This window comes from Gallinula chloropus, assembly GCF_964237585.1.
Source record: "Gallinula chloropus genome assembly, chromosome: 14".
NCBI lineage: Eukaryota > Metazoa > Chordata > Aves > Gruiformes > Rallidae > Gallinula > Gallinula chloropus.
This window is the reverse complement of record NC_140099.1, coordinates 18,770,361-18,789,781: the sequence shown is the minus strand read 5'-3', so window position 1 is coordinate 18,789,781 and position 19,421 is coordinate 18,770,361. Positions and strand designations below refer to the sequence as shown.

General features: G+C 50.8%; 1 protein-coding gene across 1 annotated transcript in view; it reads right to left on the bottom strand.

Annotated features, from left to right (window-relative positions):
* NIN (ninein) overlaps window positions 1–19,421 on the bottom strand; it is a gene marked incomplete at its 3' end in the record, with an annotated part of 60,229 nt that overhangs the window by 16,330 nt on the left and 24,478 nt on the right. Inside the window, exons 6-20 of the mRNA XM_084270582.1 lie at window positions 19,180–19,326; window positions 17,775–17,942; window positions 16,552–16,688; window positions 15,290–15,430; window positions 14,972–15,146; window positions 13,559–13,669; window positions 12,749–12,838; window positions 11,797–11,950; window positions 11,063–11,184; window positions 9,151–9,665; window positions 6,338–8,389; window positions 4,881–5,006; window positions 3,238–3,307; window positions 2,151–2,366; window positions 1,709–1,822 (exon numbers count right to left, since the gene is read on the bottom strand). Of these exons, the coding sequence (XP_084126708.1) occupies window positions 1,709–1,822; window positions 2,151–2,366; window positions 3,238–3,307; window positions 4,881–5,006; window positions 6,338–8,389; window positions 9,151–9,665; window positions 11,063–11,184; window positions 11,797–11,950; window positions 12,749–12,838; window positions 13,559–13,669; window positions 14,972–15,146; window positions 15,290–15,430; window positions 16,552–16,688; window positions 17,775–17,942; window positions 19,180–19,326 (4,338 nt within the window). The remainder of the gene's footprint in view (window positions 1–1,708; window positions 1,823–2,150; window positions 2,367–3,237; window positions 3,308–4,880; window positions 5,007–6,337; window positions 8,390–9,150; window positions 9,666–11,062; window positions 11,185–11,796; window positions 11,951–12,748; window positions 12,839–13,558; window positions 13,670–14,971; window positions 15,147–15,289; window positions 15,431–16,551; window positions 16,689–17,774; window positions 17,943–19,179; window positions 19,327–19,421) is intronic.

Below are 19,421 nucleotides of genomic sequence, written 5' to 3'. Positions count from 1 at the left end.
AAGGCAGGGCAACCTTCCTGCAATGGTGGTGCCAAGGATTCCTAATTGCCCTATTGTCCTGGTTTTGGTCAGGATGGAGTTCACTTCATTTGTAGCAGCGGATGGGATGCTGTGTTTGGGAGTTAAAATGAAAGCAGTGCTGATAACACCCTGATGGCTTTAGTTGCTGTCAGACAGTCAAGGACTTTGTCAGCTCTTCATGAGAAAGGAGGGGCGAAGCCAGGACAGGTGACCGAGCTGACCAAAGAGAGTATTCCAGGCCAGTTACGTCCTGCCCAGGATATCGGGGGCAGACGGGAGGAACAGGGGCGGCTCCGGGACGGTCGGGTTCTGGGACGGCTCTGGGTGGCACGGCCTGAGCCGTGGGTTTGGTGAGAAACTGCATTGGGTAGCAACAGCTTCATAGATTTTTGCTCTAAAGTCCTGTCAGCATTGTTATATTTCATCTTTCTGTTATCTTAGTAAACTGTCCTTATCCCAACCCACGGGCCTTTTAGTTTCTTGGTTTTGGGGTTATTTGCCCCTTCCTTTTCCCTTCCCTTGCCTCTCCCCACCCCTTCCCTTTTCCCAGCTCTTTTCCTTTGAGGAGCAGGCAGCTGCATGGATCTCGGCTCTCAGCCGGGGTGAAACCACGACACCTATGATCCCTTGGATTTGCTTTAGGGCTCTTGTCTTTCTCTCCCTTTTCCATGAAAGGGGAAACAAAAACCCACCGTACTGCTGATTTCTGCTCCTTTTCCCATTTGACACAGTGGTTTAGCCTAACACTCTGCCTTCTCCTGTGCTGTGCTGGTTTTGCTCAGACTCCTGTCTTTAATTACACTGAAGCCACAATCCACTCTTTACTGAATAGGCCTCATCTGCTTTTGCTTTTTAAGACCATTATCAATCCCAAACATTGGGTGCATCAAATGAGCGCTTTACACTGTGAAGAAAAGGACTCTGAGGAGCCCTGAGCAGGAGAGCTAACCCATTAGGAGCCTTCCTTATCTACATTTATTAGCATATATTGGCAGCCAATTGAACCACGTTTATACAGGAGATAAGCAAGCCCTCCAGGAAATCATCCACAGAAGTTGAGACATCAACATCTCCAGAGGGGTTTAGCAATAGGAATCCTCTCCAAGAGGATATGCAGGAAGAGCCTGGCCCTTAAGTGGAGCTATACTGGTATCACCGGTTACATGGGGCAATGTTCCCCTGGCTAACCTCTCCGCACACACAAGAAAAGCCCTCCCTGCTCCTTGACTGGAGCTTCAAATCTTTGTCTGCTTTGTCAAAGCCTGTCTTTCATAGAGTCACAGAATCATAAAATGGCCTGGGTTGGAAGGGACCCCAAGGATCACAGAGCTCCAACCCCCTGCCACAGGCAGGGACACCAACCTCCAGGCCTGGAGCTACACAAGGTTGCCCAGGGCCCCATCCAACCTGGCCTTGAACACCCCCAGGGACGGGGCACCCAGCACCTCTCTGGGCAGCCTGTTCTTTGTAGGATCACGATTCTGGAAGACCTTTTGCCAAAGGCTAAGTGAAACCAGCCTTATTTGAACAATTGTGCATTGTACCCAGAGACTCTTTCAAGAGGATTTATATTCCTTGATTGTTAGGACATTTCTTTAAAGAAATTAACTGTTGCCAGCTTGGGCAAGGGAGCAGGGCACAATGGGGACAGCCACACCATCTGATGGCACTCTATGGGAAGCCATACCTGTTTCATGTTCTCAAGTTCCTGCTTGAGGATGTGGTTCTCCTGCTCCAATATGTGAGCTTGAACCTTCATTTTCGACAGCTCCATCTCCAAAGACGACACCATATTTGATGACTGCAAAAAAATAAGAGGCTCAGATCTCATCCTTGGGGACATGCCAAGTGAGGAAGGTCAACCAGAAGGTGCTGCAGCCAGCAAGCCAGGTTAGAGCTGGGATGGCACCAGGCTCAACAGAACAGGCATGCTGGAAAAACACAGGCAGTTCTTTACCATCACTAAGCTCCATTCTCAAGACAAACCTGCACACTCCTACCTCCTCACCTGTGGCCTCTGCCCTGCTCTCCATCCACCCCTGGTACGCAGGGAAATTCAAGAACAGGATGCTAACTCTACAGCCCAAGCCCCATTGTTTCACACCATTAGAGACCGTGTAACCCTGTACCTTTACTCTGGAGTTCTCCAGTTCCTCTTTCAGCACCAGTCTCTCCTTTTCCCATTCTTCCAGGGTACACTTCCCTGCTTCCCTTTCCTTTTGCTTCAGCGCCCTTGCCAGCTGTTGATTAAGATCTTCCACATCTGCCTGATTTTTGGAGTTCCTCTCACTAAGCTCCGTATTTTCAGAATCCAGCTGCTGGTTTCTGGTCTTCAGATCTGCCACCTGAATTGGGACAGCACTGTCAGTTAGGACTTGTTGAGATTTTAAGGTAATTTCCTTTCTATTAAGAGGGTTACAAGAACTGAGAGGAGTATGAACCCTCCCCACAGCCTGTTGCATGTGTGGGCAGCATTTCAAACAATTTCTCACAGCTGGCCTCAGTTACAGCAGTTATGACATCAGTCCTCTGGCACAGCATCGGTTCTGCCTTCCCTTTGCCATGCTGATGGATATTTTGAGGGTCATGTTCATGAACTAGTAGATTCTTCTGAGCAAGGAGAATTTTAGGAAGATGCACTTGAATGTAAGAGCGACTTAAACCTCCTGACTTAGCATAGCATAACAAACCAGCCTTAAAACAAAAGTAGGAGTCTCATGGATACAAGCAAAGGGTCACAACTGGCACCATTTCTAGACCCAGATAGCTGGGACGTAAGTAGAGGCTGAGTCACGTTTCCCATGTTACCCACAAAGAGTACAACAGAAAAAAACCCCAAAACTTTATATTTCTATCAAATAAACTTTCCAAGTTGAGTCTGGAAAGTGCTTTCAAGTCTCTAGGTTGATTGTGATAGTGGCATCATAGTTGGGTTTTCATCAGGTCAAACAAGCCTCATGTCATTCACAGAATCCCAGAATGGTAGGGGTTGGAAGGGAGCTCCAGAGCTCAATGAGTCCAACCCCCCCTGCCAAAGCAGGGTCCCTAGGACAGGTCGCACAGGTTGGTGTCCAGACAGGGCTGGAATCTCTCCAGAGACCCAGACAGTTAATCAGAACAGTTGTCAAAGAGTTTAAATTCCTGTAATGGTCATTTTCTGCTGCCTTTGCAACTATCTGATTTTCACAGAGAAGGTTCCAGGCTCAGTCCACATACCTGCTTCTTCAGGTTGTCAACCATCTTCTGTACAGCCACCTTCTCCTTTCTCACAGCCTCTATCTTTTGGCTAAGGAAAAAGAAAGCAAGCTTGTTAATGTTAGGACACACATGCCTGCTGGAACGGGCTGGGCTTTGATCTCACCAGAAATTTGCTGATAATTCTTGGTATTTTTTTATTGATTAGCATCACTCTTTTACATAGGCTTGGCAAGCACTCAGTTCCTCAAAGTATCATCACAGAACCTCAGGCTGGTTTAGGCGGGAAGGGCCCCCAGACCCCCCCACCAGTGCCCCCTGCCATGAGCAGGGACACCTTCCCCAGCCCAGGGTGCCCCAAGCCCCATCCAACTCGGCCTTGAACCCTGCCAGGGATCCAGGGGCAGCCCCAGCTTCTCTGGGAACCTTGTGCCAGGGCCTCTCCATCTTCATTCAAGAAGAATCTCTTCCTAATACTTCATCTAAATCTGCCCTCCTGCAGCTTAAGGCCATTCCCCTTGCACCCTGTGTAGTTCTTTCCTAGAAAAGGGCAGAACACTCCCAGGATCACGGATGGTTATATCTACCTGCAGCAGACCAAATCCCCAAGATACTCTGGCACGCTGTACCTCTCCCTGCCTTTTCTAAGGCTACACCAGCCCAACAAGCTCTGCCTTTGCTAAGCAAAAACTGCATCAGGTTGGCTCATACAAAGGTCATCTGAACTCCTGCCATTAAGGCCTTGCTTTGGCTTTAGGAACAGGCAGGACAATCTGGAGCAGGTGAAGAGAATGAGGAATAGACTGTCAACCAGCTCAGTTTCCAATGGCACCATGAAATAAACCCATTTCAGACTTCTGAAGAATACCTAACATGTGAAAGAGCTTTGAAGGAAGGGATCACAGAATGTTAGGAGTTGGGAGGGACCTCCAAAGCTCATTTAGTCCAACCCCCTGCCAGAGCAGGACCACCCAGACTCAATCCCACAGGAACATGTCCAGGAGGGTTTGGATGTCTCCAGTGAAGAAGACTCCACAGCCTCTCTGGGCAGCCTGTCCAGGGCTCTGTCACCCTCACAGTGACAAAGTTCCTCCTGACATTCCCATGGAACTTCCCCTGCTCCAGCTGCACCCACTGCTCCTTGTCCTGTCGCTGCCACCCCTGAGCAGAGCCTGGCTCCCTCCTCCTGACTCTCACCCTTCACATCTTTATAAACATTGATGAGGTCACCCCTCAGTCTCCTCCAGGCTAAAGAGGCCCAGCTCCCTCAGCCTCTCCTCAGGAGGAAGGTGTCCCACTCCATCACCTTGGTGTTCCTGTGCTGGGCTCTTCCAAGGAGTTCTGTGTCCTTCTGGAGCTGAGGGGCCCAGAACTGGACACAATATTCCCGGTGGGGTCTCCCCAGGACAGAGCAGAGGGGGAGAAGGGCCTCTCTTGACCTCCTAACCACCCCCTTCTGACACACCCCAGGATGCCATCGGCCTTCTTAGCCACGAGGGCACATTACTGGCCATGGGCATCCTGCTGTCCCCCAGGACCCCCACGTCCCTCCTACCCACGCTGCTCTCCAACAGCCCAGTCCTTTGATGTAACCATCATGTCAGCACGGCCACAAGGGCCTGCAGGCCCACATGTGGTATGTGTCCCTCCCTATGGATTCTCACCACATTTCCTCTCGGGATCCGTTGAGCTCCCTCAGCTTCAGGCTGGAAGCACTACCTTCCTCGTGCAGCAAAGTCACTTCAGTTTTCAGAACAGCGTTTTCTTCCCTGAGCTTCTCAGCTTCACACCTGCAGCAGAGACAGGATACAAGTGAAAACTCTCCATGTACCCTCAAGGCCCATAGGGACAACAACTACTGAACGCCTCAGCTACCTGTAGTAGTTCAGAACACACCTACAACTGATTTATTTTATGTAGGATCAGTACGTGGAATTCACATGTCATTTCAGGAGTGCTTCTCATGAAAAAGGGGCTTTTTTGGGCATGCTTTTGTCCCTCAAAATCTGAGATACCTGGGACAAGTTCCACACCAGCGTGGTGCTATCTCTTCAGGTCCTTATGTTATACTTCACACAACTTTAACCAGCTTGACACCTCGACATGCAGATTGCTGGGAGAATGAGCTAAAGGAAGGTTTAAATTAGATATTAGGGGGAAGTTCTTTACAGAGAGAGTGGTGAGGGGCTGGAAGGGGCTGCCCAGAGAGGGGGTGGGTGCCCCGTCCCTGGGGGTGTTCAAGGCCAGGTTGGCTGGGGCCCTGGGCAACCTTGTGTAGCTCCAGGCCTGGAGGTTGGTGTCCCTGCCTGTTGCAAGGGTTGGAACTCTGTGATCCTTGGGGTCCCTCCCAACCCAGACCATTCTGTGATTCTATGAATGAGCTGTTTCCCCAGCTGTTTGAGCCCAAAACCACAGCGACATGCCCAAAAGAACAATTTCCTGCAGGAAGCTGGTGTTGAACAGTAATTAAACCACTTTATGGTCTCCAGAGAAGGTCCTTGCTGAAACACAGCAGCTAAAACCCAAGTAGGTAAAACCTATTACAGTCTCTGTGCTGTAGTGGTGCTCACCATGGCACATGCCTGATGGGTTCCTAACACAACTGCACCTGACCTGGGGAGGGGGGAAAGTCACCATAATTCTCTAAGTTTTAACTTAAATACTGAGAAAACCAGAAGCACTTTTAGCATCCTGAGTAACATTCCGTACTAGAAGCAAACCAAGCGACAAAGTAGTGATATTAGTAAAAGCCAAAAGCATTCTGGAAGCATCACCAGAGTATTTTGGATATAAAGGAACCCCAGAGCGGGTTCTGCTGTACCCACAAGCCACACGCTGAAGGTGACTACATCCCCAGACAGAAGAGCTGGCAGGTCACTCCCGTGTTAGGTCATGGTCACAGAGGAGTAAGTCAACCGTTGTTATCCACGATTAAAATGGGCCCTCTTGCTAGGAGTTAGAGTCCCAGGCACTGATTTCTAACCAGAGTTAAGCTACAGTGGTTAATGCAGCAGCCAGGGCAGGCAGGCGGCTGGGAAGCGACGAGCAGGGCGCTAGGTTAGTTTCTAAGCAGCACGTGTGATTACTGTGGGGCAGCACATTTCCACACAGCGTACGTTACCTCAGGAGATCAACCTTGTGCTGCAGCTCAGTGCACAAGCTCTGCAAGCCCTGGGTCACTGTGTTCCTCTCCCTTCTCTCTTCAGGGAGCTCCACGTCGTTCGGGTTAAGCGGTGCAGCCACCTTCTCCTTCAGTTTTCCCTTGGGCTCTTGCAGCTCCCTCTTTTCCAAGCTTTCTCTCAGTGTGCTTTGGGCATGCTTGTCTTGCTGGCCTGGAAATGCAGAGACATCTTCTTCCAGCTTCCCAAGCTGGCATGGCAGCCATAACTTATCACACTCTGCATTGACATCTCCTTGTGCACCTTGTTCTTGGACATCTTCCAGATCTTTAAGTCTTTGGAGGAGCTGTGTGTTTTCCTCTCTGAGCATACTTTCCAGTTTACTTTCTTCCTGTTTGCAGTGGAGACCCCTCAGCTTACACAGGTTGTCTTCTAGTGCTTTATTTTTTTGGACTAACTGTACAATTTCAGATCTGAGGGCCTCATTTTCTGCCTGAATTTCTTCTTGCAGCAACAGAAGTTTAGCCTGGGCCATTGATCTGTCTTCCAGCTCTTCAACCCTTTCCCACAGCTGAGCTATAACGCTTTTCAGGTCACCATTTCTTGACCCAGGAGCACGATCAGGCTGCAGAGAGGCTTCCCTCAGTTCTTCAGCCTTCTCAAGCTCAACCTGCTGCTTTGAAGCTTCAGGAACAAACCCTTGATTTTTGGGAGCTGTTCTGTGATTTAGCAGCTGACCCTTCTGCTGCCTAACATCATTGTGGGGCATTTTTGGTCTAGGAACTTTCTCAGGATCCCTCTTATTTTGCAGCAGAGGGACCCAAAAATACAGCTCTTCATTCTTGTCATGATCCTGACTGCCAGCAGCCTCCAGTGTTGCTTTGCTTCCTCTCATCTGACACACCTCCACCTTGAGTCCACAGCTGCCTGCTCCAGCTTTAATGTCTGTTTTCTCCCAATCTGAATCCATCTCAGCCATCTCTTCCAGGTCTGTAGCATCAGCCTCCGAAAACAGAAGGACATTTGAATCCATTTCCTTGTCTGCATCTTTATGATCCCATGCCAACCCTTCAGAGACAGAATCTATGTCATCCAGCAGCTGAGACCCTTCCGAGCTGGAGTCGGAGCAGCCAGAACCAGGAGGTTGCCCAGGCTTTGGCTCCACGGCTCGCAACCTGTGCTGCAGCCTGATGATCTCAGCAGCCATTCGGACGTTCTCCTTCACAGCTTGCTCATGCACTTTCTGGAGGTTTAGGAGAACATCTGCATCATCTCCCAGAGGCTCCACACCAGAGAAAGAAGCGATTTTACTCTTTGCTTTGGCATACTCCTTTTCCAGCGCCCTGTAGTGATTCTGTAGTGCAGAAAAGCTGTGTCTCTCCCACTGCAGCTTCCGTATTTGTTCTTGAAGGTTTGAGATTTCCAAACTCATCTCAGCCTTCTCTGATTCTGCTCTCATGCAGATGTCTTTGTTTAAGCTCTCCAAAGCAAGAAGCTTGGAATTGAGTTCTTCTTTCTCTTGCTTGTATTCACTGTCAAGATTCTCCAGCTTTTGCCTAGCCAGCCTCCCATCCTCCTCCACCACAGACATGCGCTCTTCCTTGACCCGTAGCTCTTGTTTGTAGTCATCTTGGAGCTGTGTTATTACATCACTCAGCTTTTTCTCTTGCTCCTCAGCAGCATTCCTCAGCTCTCTCAGCTCCTTCTCAAGCTGCTCTCTCTCGCACACCAGCTTGTTCACCTCCTCCTTGAAGTTCTTCTCCAGGAGATCTTTCTCCTGGGTCAGGGCAGAAGAAACAGCCTTTTCCTTTGCCAGGCTTTTCTTCAGTTCCTCGTGAGCTTCAGCGACCTCCTGAGCGATTTCATCCTTTTCAAACTCCCACTGAGACTTCTCCTCCCTCTGATGCTCGGCGAGTTCATGCAGCTCTCGCTGGTGACGTCCTTCCAGGTTTTGGATGGTTTCTTCATATTTATTCACAAGGGTTTGGGTGGCGACAGAGAACTGAGTTTCGGCACGAGCCGCTCTTCCGTTATAGTCACTGGCCATTTCTCTCCTAAACACGTTAACATAACACATTACTACACCCCAGAGAGATTCAAATGGGGGTCTAGGGGCTGGACCTGATGATCTCTGGAGGTCCCTTCCAACCCCTATGATTCTGTGATTCTACAATTCTGTGAAATGGCTTTTTGGGCTGAAGCAAACAAGCTGAAAAATTACTTTTCTTCCCTGAGTTTTAGATGAAGTGCTATTTGATGGGTGTTCCTGAGCACTAAGAATTGGAGGCAATCTGTTGAAATCTCAAAAATAAAAGTCTAACTGCCTTGGAGAAGTGTTAACTCATGGCATATGCTCAGAAAAGGCTTGACATAAAACATATGCCCGTCTATTTTTGTGATCAGATTTGTGGGGGGCCAACGTTCTTACCCCCATCACCCCAGGATGGTTTCCACTTCTTTTGACACTTGATCCTGCCTAAAAAACAGCCCCATTTACCAGCCATCCCTTTACTTTGGAGAAGAAAACCCAAAAGGCTTTAGAAGTACAGAGTGGGGATTTGTAAAGCGCAGGGACACCAAGCAGTGCTCACACGGGTCACGCCTGGTTACCTCTGGCACTGCTGCTGCCTCTGGGTGAGCATGATAAAATAAATCAATACAAATATCTGCTTGAGGAAGGTCATGAGAAAAAATAAAAAGCCCCTGGAATCAAACATGATTGTGTCAGGGGTCACTAGGTTCACTGTGGTCACCAGACCGAGCTGTTGAGGTCAGCACCATGCCACTACTGTCCCTTGCCAGCGGTGACACTCACCTTTCCTCCTCCAGGGCCTGCTTGTGCTTCCTCAGGAGCTCTTCTTTCTCCAGGGCATGGCCCTCTGCCATCCTTTCCAGCTGCTCACGGAAGCCACATTCCAGCTCTCCCTTCTCTTCCTGCAGCGTCTGCACCAACACCCTCATCTTCTCTTCCACCCAGACACTGTTTTGTATCAGTTCTTCCCGCTCTTGACTGAACTTCTCGTTGACCTGCTCCAGCCTGACTCTAACCTCTTCTTCATGCTCCTGCCTCAAGAGTTCTCTGAGATTGGCTTTCTCCTCATCGAAACACAGCTGTAATTTGCTCTTCTCCTCGTTATGTTCAGACTGGAGCTTTTCTCGCTGCTCCCGGAGCGTGGCTGCCTCTCCTTGCAGTTCAGAGATTTGATTTTTAAGGCCAGTTATTTGCTTTTCCATGACATGCATCTCATCACTGTGCTTCTTCCTCATATCCTCCAGCTCCTTCTCACAGTGGAGTTTGGTCTCATCCAGCTGCTTTTCATAGTGACTCACCTACAAACAGGAAAACAGAATTAGAATCACCAGGTTGGAAAAGACCTTTAAGCTCATCGAGTCCAACCATCCCTGTCCTATGCTAAACCAGATCCCTGAGCACCTCATCTCCCCTCTGTTAAACACACCCAGGGCTGGGGACTCGGCCCCCTCCCTGGGCAGCCTGTGCCAGGCCCTGACAACTCTGCCAGGGAAGAACTTTTCCTATGTGAGCTGACCCTGCCCTGGGGCAGCTTGAACTCATTGCCCCTTGTCCCATCTCCTGTCCCCTGGCTGAAGAGACCATCGCCCACCTCTCTACAACCTCCCTTCAGGTAGTTGTAGGTCAGAACAGAGTGGCTTAGATCATTTTTGACAGCGTGTTCTCCAGAGATGTTCACTCAGCACTCCAGTACTGCCCATTTCCATACAGTCTATCAAATACTTCACATCTGATATTTATTTATTTATTAGAGGGAAGTTCTTTCCAGAGAGAGTGGTGAGGGGCTGGAACAGGCTGCCCAGAGAGGGGGTGGGTGCCCCATCCCTGTGGGTGTTCAAGGCCAGGTTGGCTGGGGCCCTGGGCAACCTTGTGTAGCTCCAGGCCTGGAGGTTGGTGTCCCTGCCTGTGGCAGGGAGTTGGAGCTCTGTGATCCTTGGGGTCCCTTCCAACCCAGACCAGTCTGGGATTCTGTGATTTCCCCAGTGAAGAACGCTGAAGCACTCAGCTTCATTTCTTACCAGGATAAAGATGACTATTCTGCAGTAACTTCTGAAATTCATTGGTTTTCCATTAAGCAAATCCATGTGTGGGGAGGGTGATGGGGAGAAGGAGAAGCAACTAGTCATTTTTCAATCCCTAAATAGCTTGGTGGGTTGCAAGTGGGCACTTTATTTCACCAATTACTTTCTTAAATCCTCCCCCAAATTAAAGGGTAGATGAGAAAACCTTCCAGAAGGTTCTGGTTGTTTGGGGTGGTTGGCTTTTTTGTTTTGCTGAGAGAAAGCCTGAAGGAAAATTAATCATTCAAGAGAATAATGATTTTGGAGTAACAGTGCAGCAGTTCCCTTTCCCCAATCCCATCCCAGCTTCATCCCAGTACAGTTTCAGTGTAGCTGGGTTATGCCATATGTGAAATGGCTCGAGTCCTCTATCAATTATAAATATACTGCCTTGGAAAGCTCACCACTTGCTCCTTGGCTGCCAGGCCCCATGATCCTGGTGGCCCAAGGATCTACAGCACCATTTCATCAGCCCTCTGCATTGCACAACAACGTGCAGAAGGAGCAGGGAATGGGGAGGCTCATGTTCCCAGCAAAGTTATAATGTGACCAGGAATTAAAAGTCCTCCTCAAGACTGTTCCAGCTGTATGAAGAGGCTGGAAAAGTTGTGAAGTTTGAAGTTAAAGTAGCTTACTGTGTCTTCAAGCTCCTGTTTGAGGTGATGTAGATCCTGGTGGTGTTGTTCCTTCATTTGCTCAATAGCCATTTCTGCCTCTATGCTCATGTTTAATGGGTTGCAGTCTTCTGAACCAAGCCCTTTAAAAACAGTAGTTCCACACATTTTCTTGAAGCCCAAAGAGATAAGCTCTCAAAAGAACTATTTCATCAACTGAAATTTCTTTAGACAGCTACTTGCAGCTCTGATTCCCATCAGAGACACGAAACAATGAGCATGAGTTTCAGCTCTGCAGACAGCACAGCAGCCACGTTCCACCACCTTAAACAGCGAAACAGAAGCTGTGGCTGTGTCTCACCGTGGAGGTTTGGGTATGTTTTTACCTCTAAGATGTTACCAGAAATACTGACAGCCCAGGAGTCAGTCAGACAGGAGATGTTAGGGGAATCAGCTTTTTAAAAGGGTAGACAATGGCAGGACAAGGGGGATGGAGTGAAGCTGAAAGAGGGAAGGGTTAGATGAGATATTAGGGGGAAGTTCTTTCCAGAGAGAGTGGTAAGGGGCTGGAACAGGCTGCCCAGAGAGGGGGTGGGTGCCCCATCCCTGGGGGTGTTCAAGGCCAGGTTGGATGGGGCCCTGGGCAACCTTGTGTAGCTCCAGGCCTGGAGGTTGGTGTCCCTGCCTGTGGCAGGGGGTTGGAGCTCTGTGATCCTTGGGGTCCCACCCAACCCAGACCAGTCTATGATCTTTACCTTGGTCAGGCTCAATACCGCTGTTGCCATGACTTTTCATATCAATGTCAAACTCTTCAGACAGTGAATTTTTCAGCGAGGGCCTGAGCACTTTGCCTTGGGCACGGTACTCCTCCAGCTCTGAGTGCAGCTCATCTATCTGGTCTTGCAGCTCCTGAGATGGAGACAAGGGCAGAAAAAAACACCCCCAAGCCTTGAGTGAGAGCAACCAAGGCATCTGAACATGTGTAGGTCAACTCACTCCCACACTGTGGCATTTAGGAGGGAACTACAGTAGTAGAGACTCATTGATCTCCCCTGATCTTCTTCTCCAGGCTCAACACCCCCAGCTCCCTCAGCTGCTCCTCAGAGGATTTGCCCTCCAGCCCCTTCCCCAGCCTGGTTGCCCTTCTCTGGACTCGCTCCAGGGCCTCAATGTCCTTCTTTTAGTGAGAAGCCCAGAACTGGACCCAGCACTCGAGGTGCAGCCTCACCAGAGCTGAGCACAGGGGGATGATCAGCTCCCTGCTGCCACACTGGGTCTGACCCCACCAGGATGCCGTTGGCCTTCTTGGCCAGCTGGGCACACTGCTGGCTCATGTTCAGGTGAGCATCAAGCAACACCCCCAGGTCCTTCTACCCTGTGCAGTTTCCCAGCTCCTGTCCCAAGCCTGTAGTGCTGCCTGGGGTTGCTAGAACTGAAGCACAGAACCTGACACAGTGCTGCAGCCCCTCCTTAGAGCACCTGGCCACACACCAGTCAGGGGTAGGGAAGGCAAGCTTTAGGTTTTCACTTCCATTTTAGAAACATACTGTTTTGGAAACCACCACCGTTTGGATCTCTCTTACTTCTGCTGTGAGCTCCTGTTAGCTGAATTCAAACCAGGGCAAAATGTATTTCATCAGTCAGAGGGCACCCCCAGCAAACATGGGGGCTGGGGCCTGGGTGTCCCCCCCACAACACTCCACTTACTCTGCACTGCCGCTCGTACTCGCTTCTCATCTGTGCCAGCCTCTCCTCCTGAAGGAAGAACTCAGCACTGCTGGGATCCAGGTCGCCAAACTGAAACAGGATCAACAGGATGCAGTCACTCTCCCTGACAGTTCTGCTCATCACCAGCATCCCTCCCCACTCCTCTCACCCTAAATACAGCAGCTCTGCTTCTCTGGTGGTAGAGGCCAGTGAGTAGCTCTCCTAGCTGCTCTCTCACCATCTCCTTCATGCTAATTTGGATTTCAAGACCACAGCTTCCTAGCACAGCATCTGCATAGTGCCATTTGAGACCTAATCCCAGCTTTAAAGAAGTCTGGGAAACAGATGCTGGGTGAGAATCCTGGTACAAGAGCCTTTGTCTGCAGACACACACTAAAACACCTTTGGAGAAGCTGACAGGTTGCAATACAGCCACAATCAGCTCTTCACTTTGGTTTCCATCAGAGTTTAGCAGAGCTGCCACGTAACACCTAACCCCTCATCTCATCACCTTCCCTGGAAGGGAGCTGCACGTTGGGTCTAACCAGGGAAAAATCAAATCCCTGCAGAGCCGTGGGATGGTTGATTCACTGTAAGGCTCCCTGCTATTAATTAATATAAAACTACAGCTAAGGCAGCTTTAAATTCCTTAATTGAAGTCCAGAAGGCAGCCCATGTCCAAGGCTGCACCTTGGTTACATCTGGAGAGGGACCCCAAGAGCCTCCGGCCACCGGTTAAAGCGGCAGCTCAAGCGTCCTAACTGAAAAGCCATTTAATTCTGGGAGCACACCAAGAGGAGGAGGATTTACCTTCTCAGCCAGGACGTTTTCCAAGTTCCTCTGCAGTTTGCTTGCCAAACTTTCATACTCAGCCAGTTTGTCTCCCGATTCCAGCAGCTCACTTTCCAGGCGGCTGTTTTCCTGGAGCAAACAAACAACCCCCCCCCCCAAAAACAGCCTCAGCATTTGGCAAAGGCTAACACCAGTGTGTAGTAACTCATTAGAAAGACTAATCACCCAGTCAAAATTGGAGCCCAGCACTGTTACAAGCTCCAGCCCAAGCTAGGAATTAAAGCCATGGGAATTCTTGCCCCAGTGAGCACGAAACCCTGGACCTGCAGCTAGGTCCAACCCTGCACCCCTCCACGTCTCTGACCTCATTGGATTATTTCACAACCCTCCTGATGCTCACAGGATGGCCACCCCTTCCCAAAACTGCCCACCTCACCATCTCTAAGGGTGCATTCAGCTCTCTCTGTCAGCACTTTTGATGTCGTTTGTAAGACAACACCGTTAGCACTTGGGGCTTTTTATATCTCCCCTGTGAGGAAAGGCTGAGTGAGCTGCGGCTGTTCAGCCTGGAGAGAAGAAGCCTGAGAGGGGATCTGATCAATGGGTATCAATAGCTGAAGGGTGGGACACAGGGGGCCATGGGCAGCCTCTGCTCAGTGTCTGTGGGGACAGGACAAGGGGCGATGGGCTCAAGTTGGAGCACAGGGAGTTCCCCCCCCAATCTGGGGAAGAACTTCTTGCCAGTGAGGGTGAGGGAGCCCTGGGACAGGCTGCCCAGGGGGTGTGGAGTCTCCTTCTCTGGAGAGATTCCAGCCCCGTCTGGACAGCGCCCTGTGTGCCCTGTCCTAGGGACCCTGCTTTGGCAGGGGGTTGGACCCCATGGGCTCTGGGGGTCCCTGCCAACCCTTGTGATTTAACTAAGCAAAAGTTAATTATATGGTAAAATAGAGAGTTGGGACTTCAGTGCTTTCCAAAAGAGAAAAGGATCCTCGGAAAAGGATGTGAATCTGTAGGTCACAGGGGAGCAACACCATTGCATTCAGCTGCAGATAAATCAACAGGCGTAACAGCGACCTTGCTTTAGAGGAAGGGGTTTGGGGTTTTTTTTTATGCTTTAGAGAATTCTTTTAAACTTCATCAAGCCCTGTTATCTTCTGGCTAGACAGCCAGTAAGGCACACAGCCCATCCACCAGCTGTACACCCGCGCTGCACATGATGGCAGCAGAGCTTCGAAACGCAGCCTGACGAATCCAAGGTGACCCAAAAAAACCCAAGACTGAGGATGCACCTCTACCCCAGCGCTAAAATTACTGTCAGCCAGCTCAACACGTGGCCTAACTCATCTTCTAAAGGAGGCAAGCATCACTCCCCACTTCTGGGCACCCTTGCCTTTCAGGGGGAAGCCACCGGCCGCGTTCCATCCCCGTTACCTTGAGGGACAGGGTGAGGCGATCCCTGATGTAATTCTCATCAGTTTTCAGCTTTTCTATCTCCTGCTCCAGCTCCAGCCGCTGTTTATTAGCCTGCTGCAGGATTTGCTCCCTCTCTTTCCGCAGCTCGTTCTTCAAAGCAGCGATTCGCTCCTTGTACTCCTCATCCAGCTTCCTACCAAGGCATTGGAGGTAAGAGGAGCTCAGAAGAAGGAAGAGGCAGCAGACACTGTTCTGAGTGCAGCTCAGTGAAGCTGCTACCTCCATCAGAGCCCCAGCAGCGATCCCAAAGAGGAGGGCTGGGCCAGGACACCGTACCTGAGGTTGTACTCGTTCCGGCGCTCAATGGCAGCGTGGTGGTCGTCCACTTCAGAGGCCATCAGGGATTTCAGCTTCTCAGCTTTTTCCAAGTCCGACCGCAGCTTCTCCTTCTCTCTGGCAGCTTGGTCGACCCGCTCCCTAGGAGGGAAGCACAACCAGGATGGATTAGCTCACTTTCCCTAGCCTCCCCAGAGAAGGTACTTGCAAGAGGCTCATTGGACAAGAACAGCCTGGAAAACTCTCCAAGAGTCTTTTATCACCAGCTGCATTGAGACAGGAACTTGCAGGCATAGCTCTGGAGCTGTCCCCACACCCCCACAGGTCCTGAGACCCCATCATGTGAGCCAGTCTCCCCAAATTGCCATGTTACTCCATTTTCCCAGGGCCCTTCCTGCCTCATCTCATGAGGTTTCACCCAAGCAACATGGGCAGGTTGCAAGCACGAGTGATAAGCCAACGACTAACAGGACACGTGCTGTCTGAATGGCCAGCAAAAGCCATTCCTTGTATTGCACAGAGAGGGATGCACAAGGATTGAGAGCTGGAGAGCACAAAGGAAACCCCAGTAACAACTGGAGCTTGTGCATGTGGCAGATGGATGCCACAGTTACATGCCAGGAGCGAATCAATGCAAAACTGAGGGTGCAGTGATGCTTAGAGCATCACTCTAGGGAGAGGAGGATCAATCAGTGGGTGGGAAGAGCTATTTGAGCTTCAGTAGTCCACGTGTTCAGTTTATAAACTACTAAATACACCTATGGGGAAGTGTTTCGCATCTTGCTAGAGAAACCTCCTGGCAAGTCCAGGGCCAAGTCAAACAATCTTAACTTTCAAGTGAAGAGATCAGGGGTGGTTTTGTACCTCACCCACACCTCCATCACGCAGCAAAACCTACAGAACACTACTGCAAGGACACAGGTAGGATGAGTGGTGCAGCTGCAGCTTTGCATTCCCTGGCTATCAGGTTGCAGGGACCATTTCCAGATTGCAGAGGGGGGCTGGAAGCACCCTGCTGCTTTTGGGGGGATTATTAAAAGAAAATACTAATATCTTTTTCAGCAGTACTTGGGTTTGAGTGTTCTACCTGAACAAAACCAAGGGCTGAATGTTTCTGCCCCAAGCTAACAGAGAACCCAACCTTCTGATATAACAGCAGTGCTGCTTGGGAGAGGTGCTACGAGGTGCTGTTACTCATCAGCTACTCAAGCTCCTGCTGGGCCAGAGAGGGCAGAGAGGCAGCAGCAGAGCTGGTGACTTACAGCAAGTGCCTGATCTCTGTTTTGAAGCTCGCCAGGGCTGCCTGGTGGACTCCGTTCTTCGTTATTAGAAGCTCATTTTCCAATGCCAGTGTCAGCTCTGTCAAGTTCACCTTCCCATCCAAGCTGAAGTCCAAGGCCTGCAAAACAACACGTTGTTAGAGCAGGATGGGGAGCAGGATGGGCTTCCCTGGCCCTGCAGGAGCCTGGGGACATTCATATATGAAGTGACAGAATGAAAGGAGGATGCTCAGAAGAGATCTTGGCTTGGCAATTCATCTGTCACCGATGGCTCTGGGGCAATAAACCAGACATCCCTGTCACCTGCCTATGTGAAAGAGCTGCTGCCAGCCAGGGCGATAGAAGGCATCCTGGCTGTGCTGAGAGAGGAGCAGGAAATTAAGGCCACGCCTCATTAAAAGCATTTATTAATTCTCCAGGAGACCTCTGCACTGAAGATGTCCACGTTATGCCCAACCAGCTCCTGCAGCTGAGACAACACAGAAGCAGCCTTGTAGGAGGGACATGTTAACAGACATCCCACCTCTTCCCAAGGAGAAGGTGGTACAGGTAACAGGGCAGGTCAGTGCCACAGAGGCACCAGGAGAAGCTAAGGCTGTGCTGGTGAAAGCAGTGCCAGGTTATCAAGCCCAGGTCAGAGGGGAGTCTTAAAGCCTGAGTAACAACTGAGTTTATTACATGTCTGCTATCCACATGGATGTTAAACACCAAGAGAAACCTGCTGTCAGCACTGCAGGGAACCCTCTGGGGACATGGGCACAAGAAGGTCCCTCCTCCCATGCATGAAGGGATTTACTTCAGGTATGTCACAGAGCTGTGACCCCTGCGCTCCACATAACGAAGTGCTAATTACCAGTGAGGGTTTCAAGTGCCAGAACAGCCTAAGCAGGAGCAGTAATTGAGGTCAACCCAACGCAGAGGGGTTTTGGAGGTGGGGCAGCCTGGTGAGGGGAAGGAATTGACATTGCTTTTGACAAAGAGAGGTGACTATTCTGGGCAGAGCTGGAAGACATGGGACATTCTTACCATTAACTTCTAGCCCTCTGGGGCTCCGCATCATTTCAGTAAAGGGAATTACTGCAAGCTTCCCAGGACTCTTGTTGCTGGTACTGGGAATTTTAAAGGGGGGGGGAGGGGGGGAATAATCCAGCTATAGGGAAAATAAAAGAGCAGCAAATAAGGGGGTGGGAAAGAGCCACCAGTACCTTCAGGATCTCCTGGCTGTTCTCTATGCCCTCCTGGTGCCAGCAGTCGAGGATGCCCTCCACACAGCCATAACCCATCCCATCATCCAGGCTGGAGAAGAGGCAGAAGCCGATGGTGCTGGGCATGGCCGAGGGGGTGGTGGTGCGCCGCCCGCTTTCATCGAAGGACTGCGGGGAGAGGGGAGAGGGTGCGACGGGGCACGGGCAGAGCCAGGCAGCTGCCCACCCCACCACAAGACAGGCTTATAGATGTCATTTCGCTACCAGGACTCCAGAGATTAAGGATTAAGGTCTGTCTTTAACTCCCTGCCAAGTAAACAGCCGGCAGGAGCGCCACTGCTGACCTCACAGCACCGCTGCACAACCAGGCGCTTTGGATTTAAAGTAAATCTGAGGAGCAACAGTTCAGAGTTGCCCTCTGTGCTCCAAAAGTGGTTTCCACTGTCTGTTTCTGGTTTCAGGTGTCACCTCTCCCTCCTAAAAGACTCCAGTGGTTACGTGCACAGGTACTGTAGCTCTAGACCACAACACCCTCAGCTTCCAGGCTGAGCTGGACAGCAGATTTCCAGCTCTAATTTTATTCTGTTCACAAGAGAAGCAGGACCCATGCACCCACAGTCTCCAACCTACCCCAGGCCACTGCTTCCCTCCTGCAACCCGTTTACAATATAGAATCACAGACTGGTCTGGGTTGGGAGGGACCCCAAGGGTCACAGAGCTCCAACCCCCTGCCACAGGCAGGGACACCAACCTCCAGGCCTGGAGCTACACAAGGTTGCCCAGGGCCCCAGCCAACCTGGCCTTGAACACCCCCAGGGACGGGGCAACCACCCCCTCACTGGGCAGCCTGTTCCACTCTCTCTGCAAAGAACTTCCCCCTAACATCTCATCTAATCCCTCCCTCCTTCAGCTTCACTCCATCCCCCTTGTCCTGCCAGTCTCTGCCCTTTAACAAGCTGATTCCCCTCCTGTTCCTCTGCTTCCTTCAGGGACTAGAAGGCTGCAATGAGGTCCCCCCACAGCCTTCTCTTCTCCAGGCTGAACCAGCCCAGCTCCCTCAGCCTCTCTCCGTAGGGGAGCTGCTCCAGCTCTCTGAGCATCTCTGTGGCTCCTCTGACCCCTCTCCAACAGCTCCACATCTTTCTTGTATTGGGGCCCCAGCTCTGGACACAGGACTCCAGCTGGGGCCTCACAGGGGCAGAGCAGAGAGGGACAATCCCCTCCCTGTCCCTGCTGCCACCCCTCTCTACTTACTGCACTCCACAGCCAGCAAAAGCCATCACCAAGCCACCCTACCGTAAAAATGGGAAGCCACATCCTCTTTTTAAAGCTTTCTGTGTCATACTCTTCCCCCCATGCCCTGGCACATCCTGCTTTTACCCCAGGATGCACCTCAGCTTCCCACCTGCATGGAGAGGTGACGCTTCAGCTGTCTGTATGGAGTAGACGCCGAGGGCGTCAGTGACTTCCCACTTTTAAGCAACCCATAGAAGAAATCCTCAATGCTCATGGTGCCATCTTGCTCCAGGTCCTGGAGAACCTCTTCAAGCACCTGCAAGTGACAGGGGATAGAAATCACAGCTGATATGGCCAAAACCACCATGGTAACAGACTCACAGGGCTGTAGGGGTCAGAAGGGACCCCCAG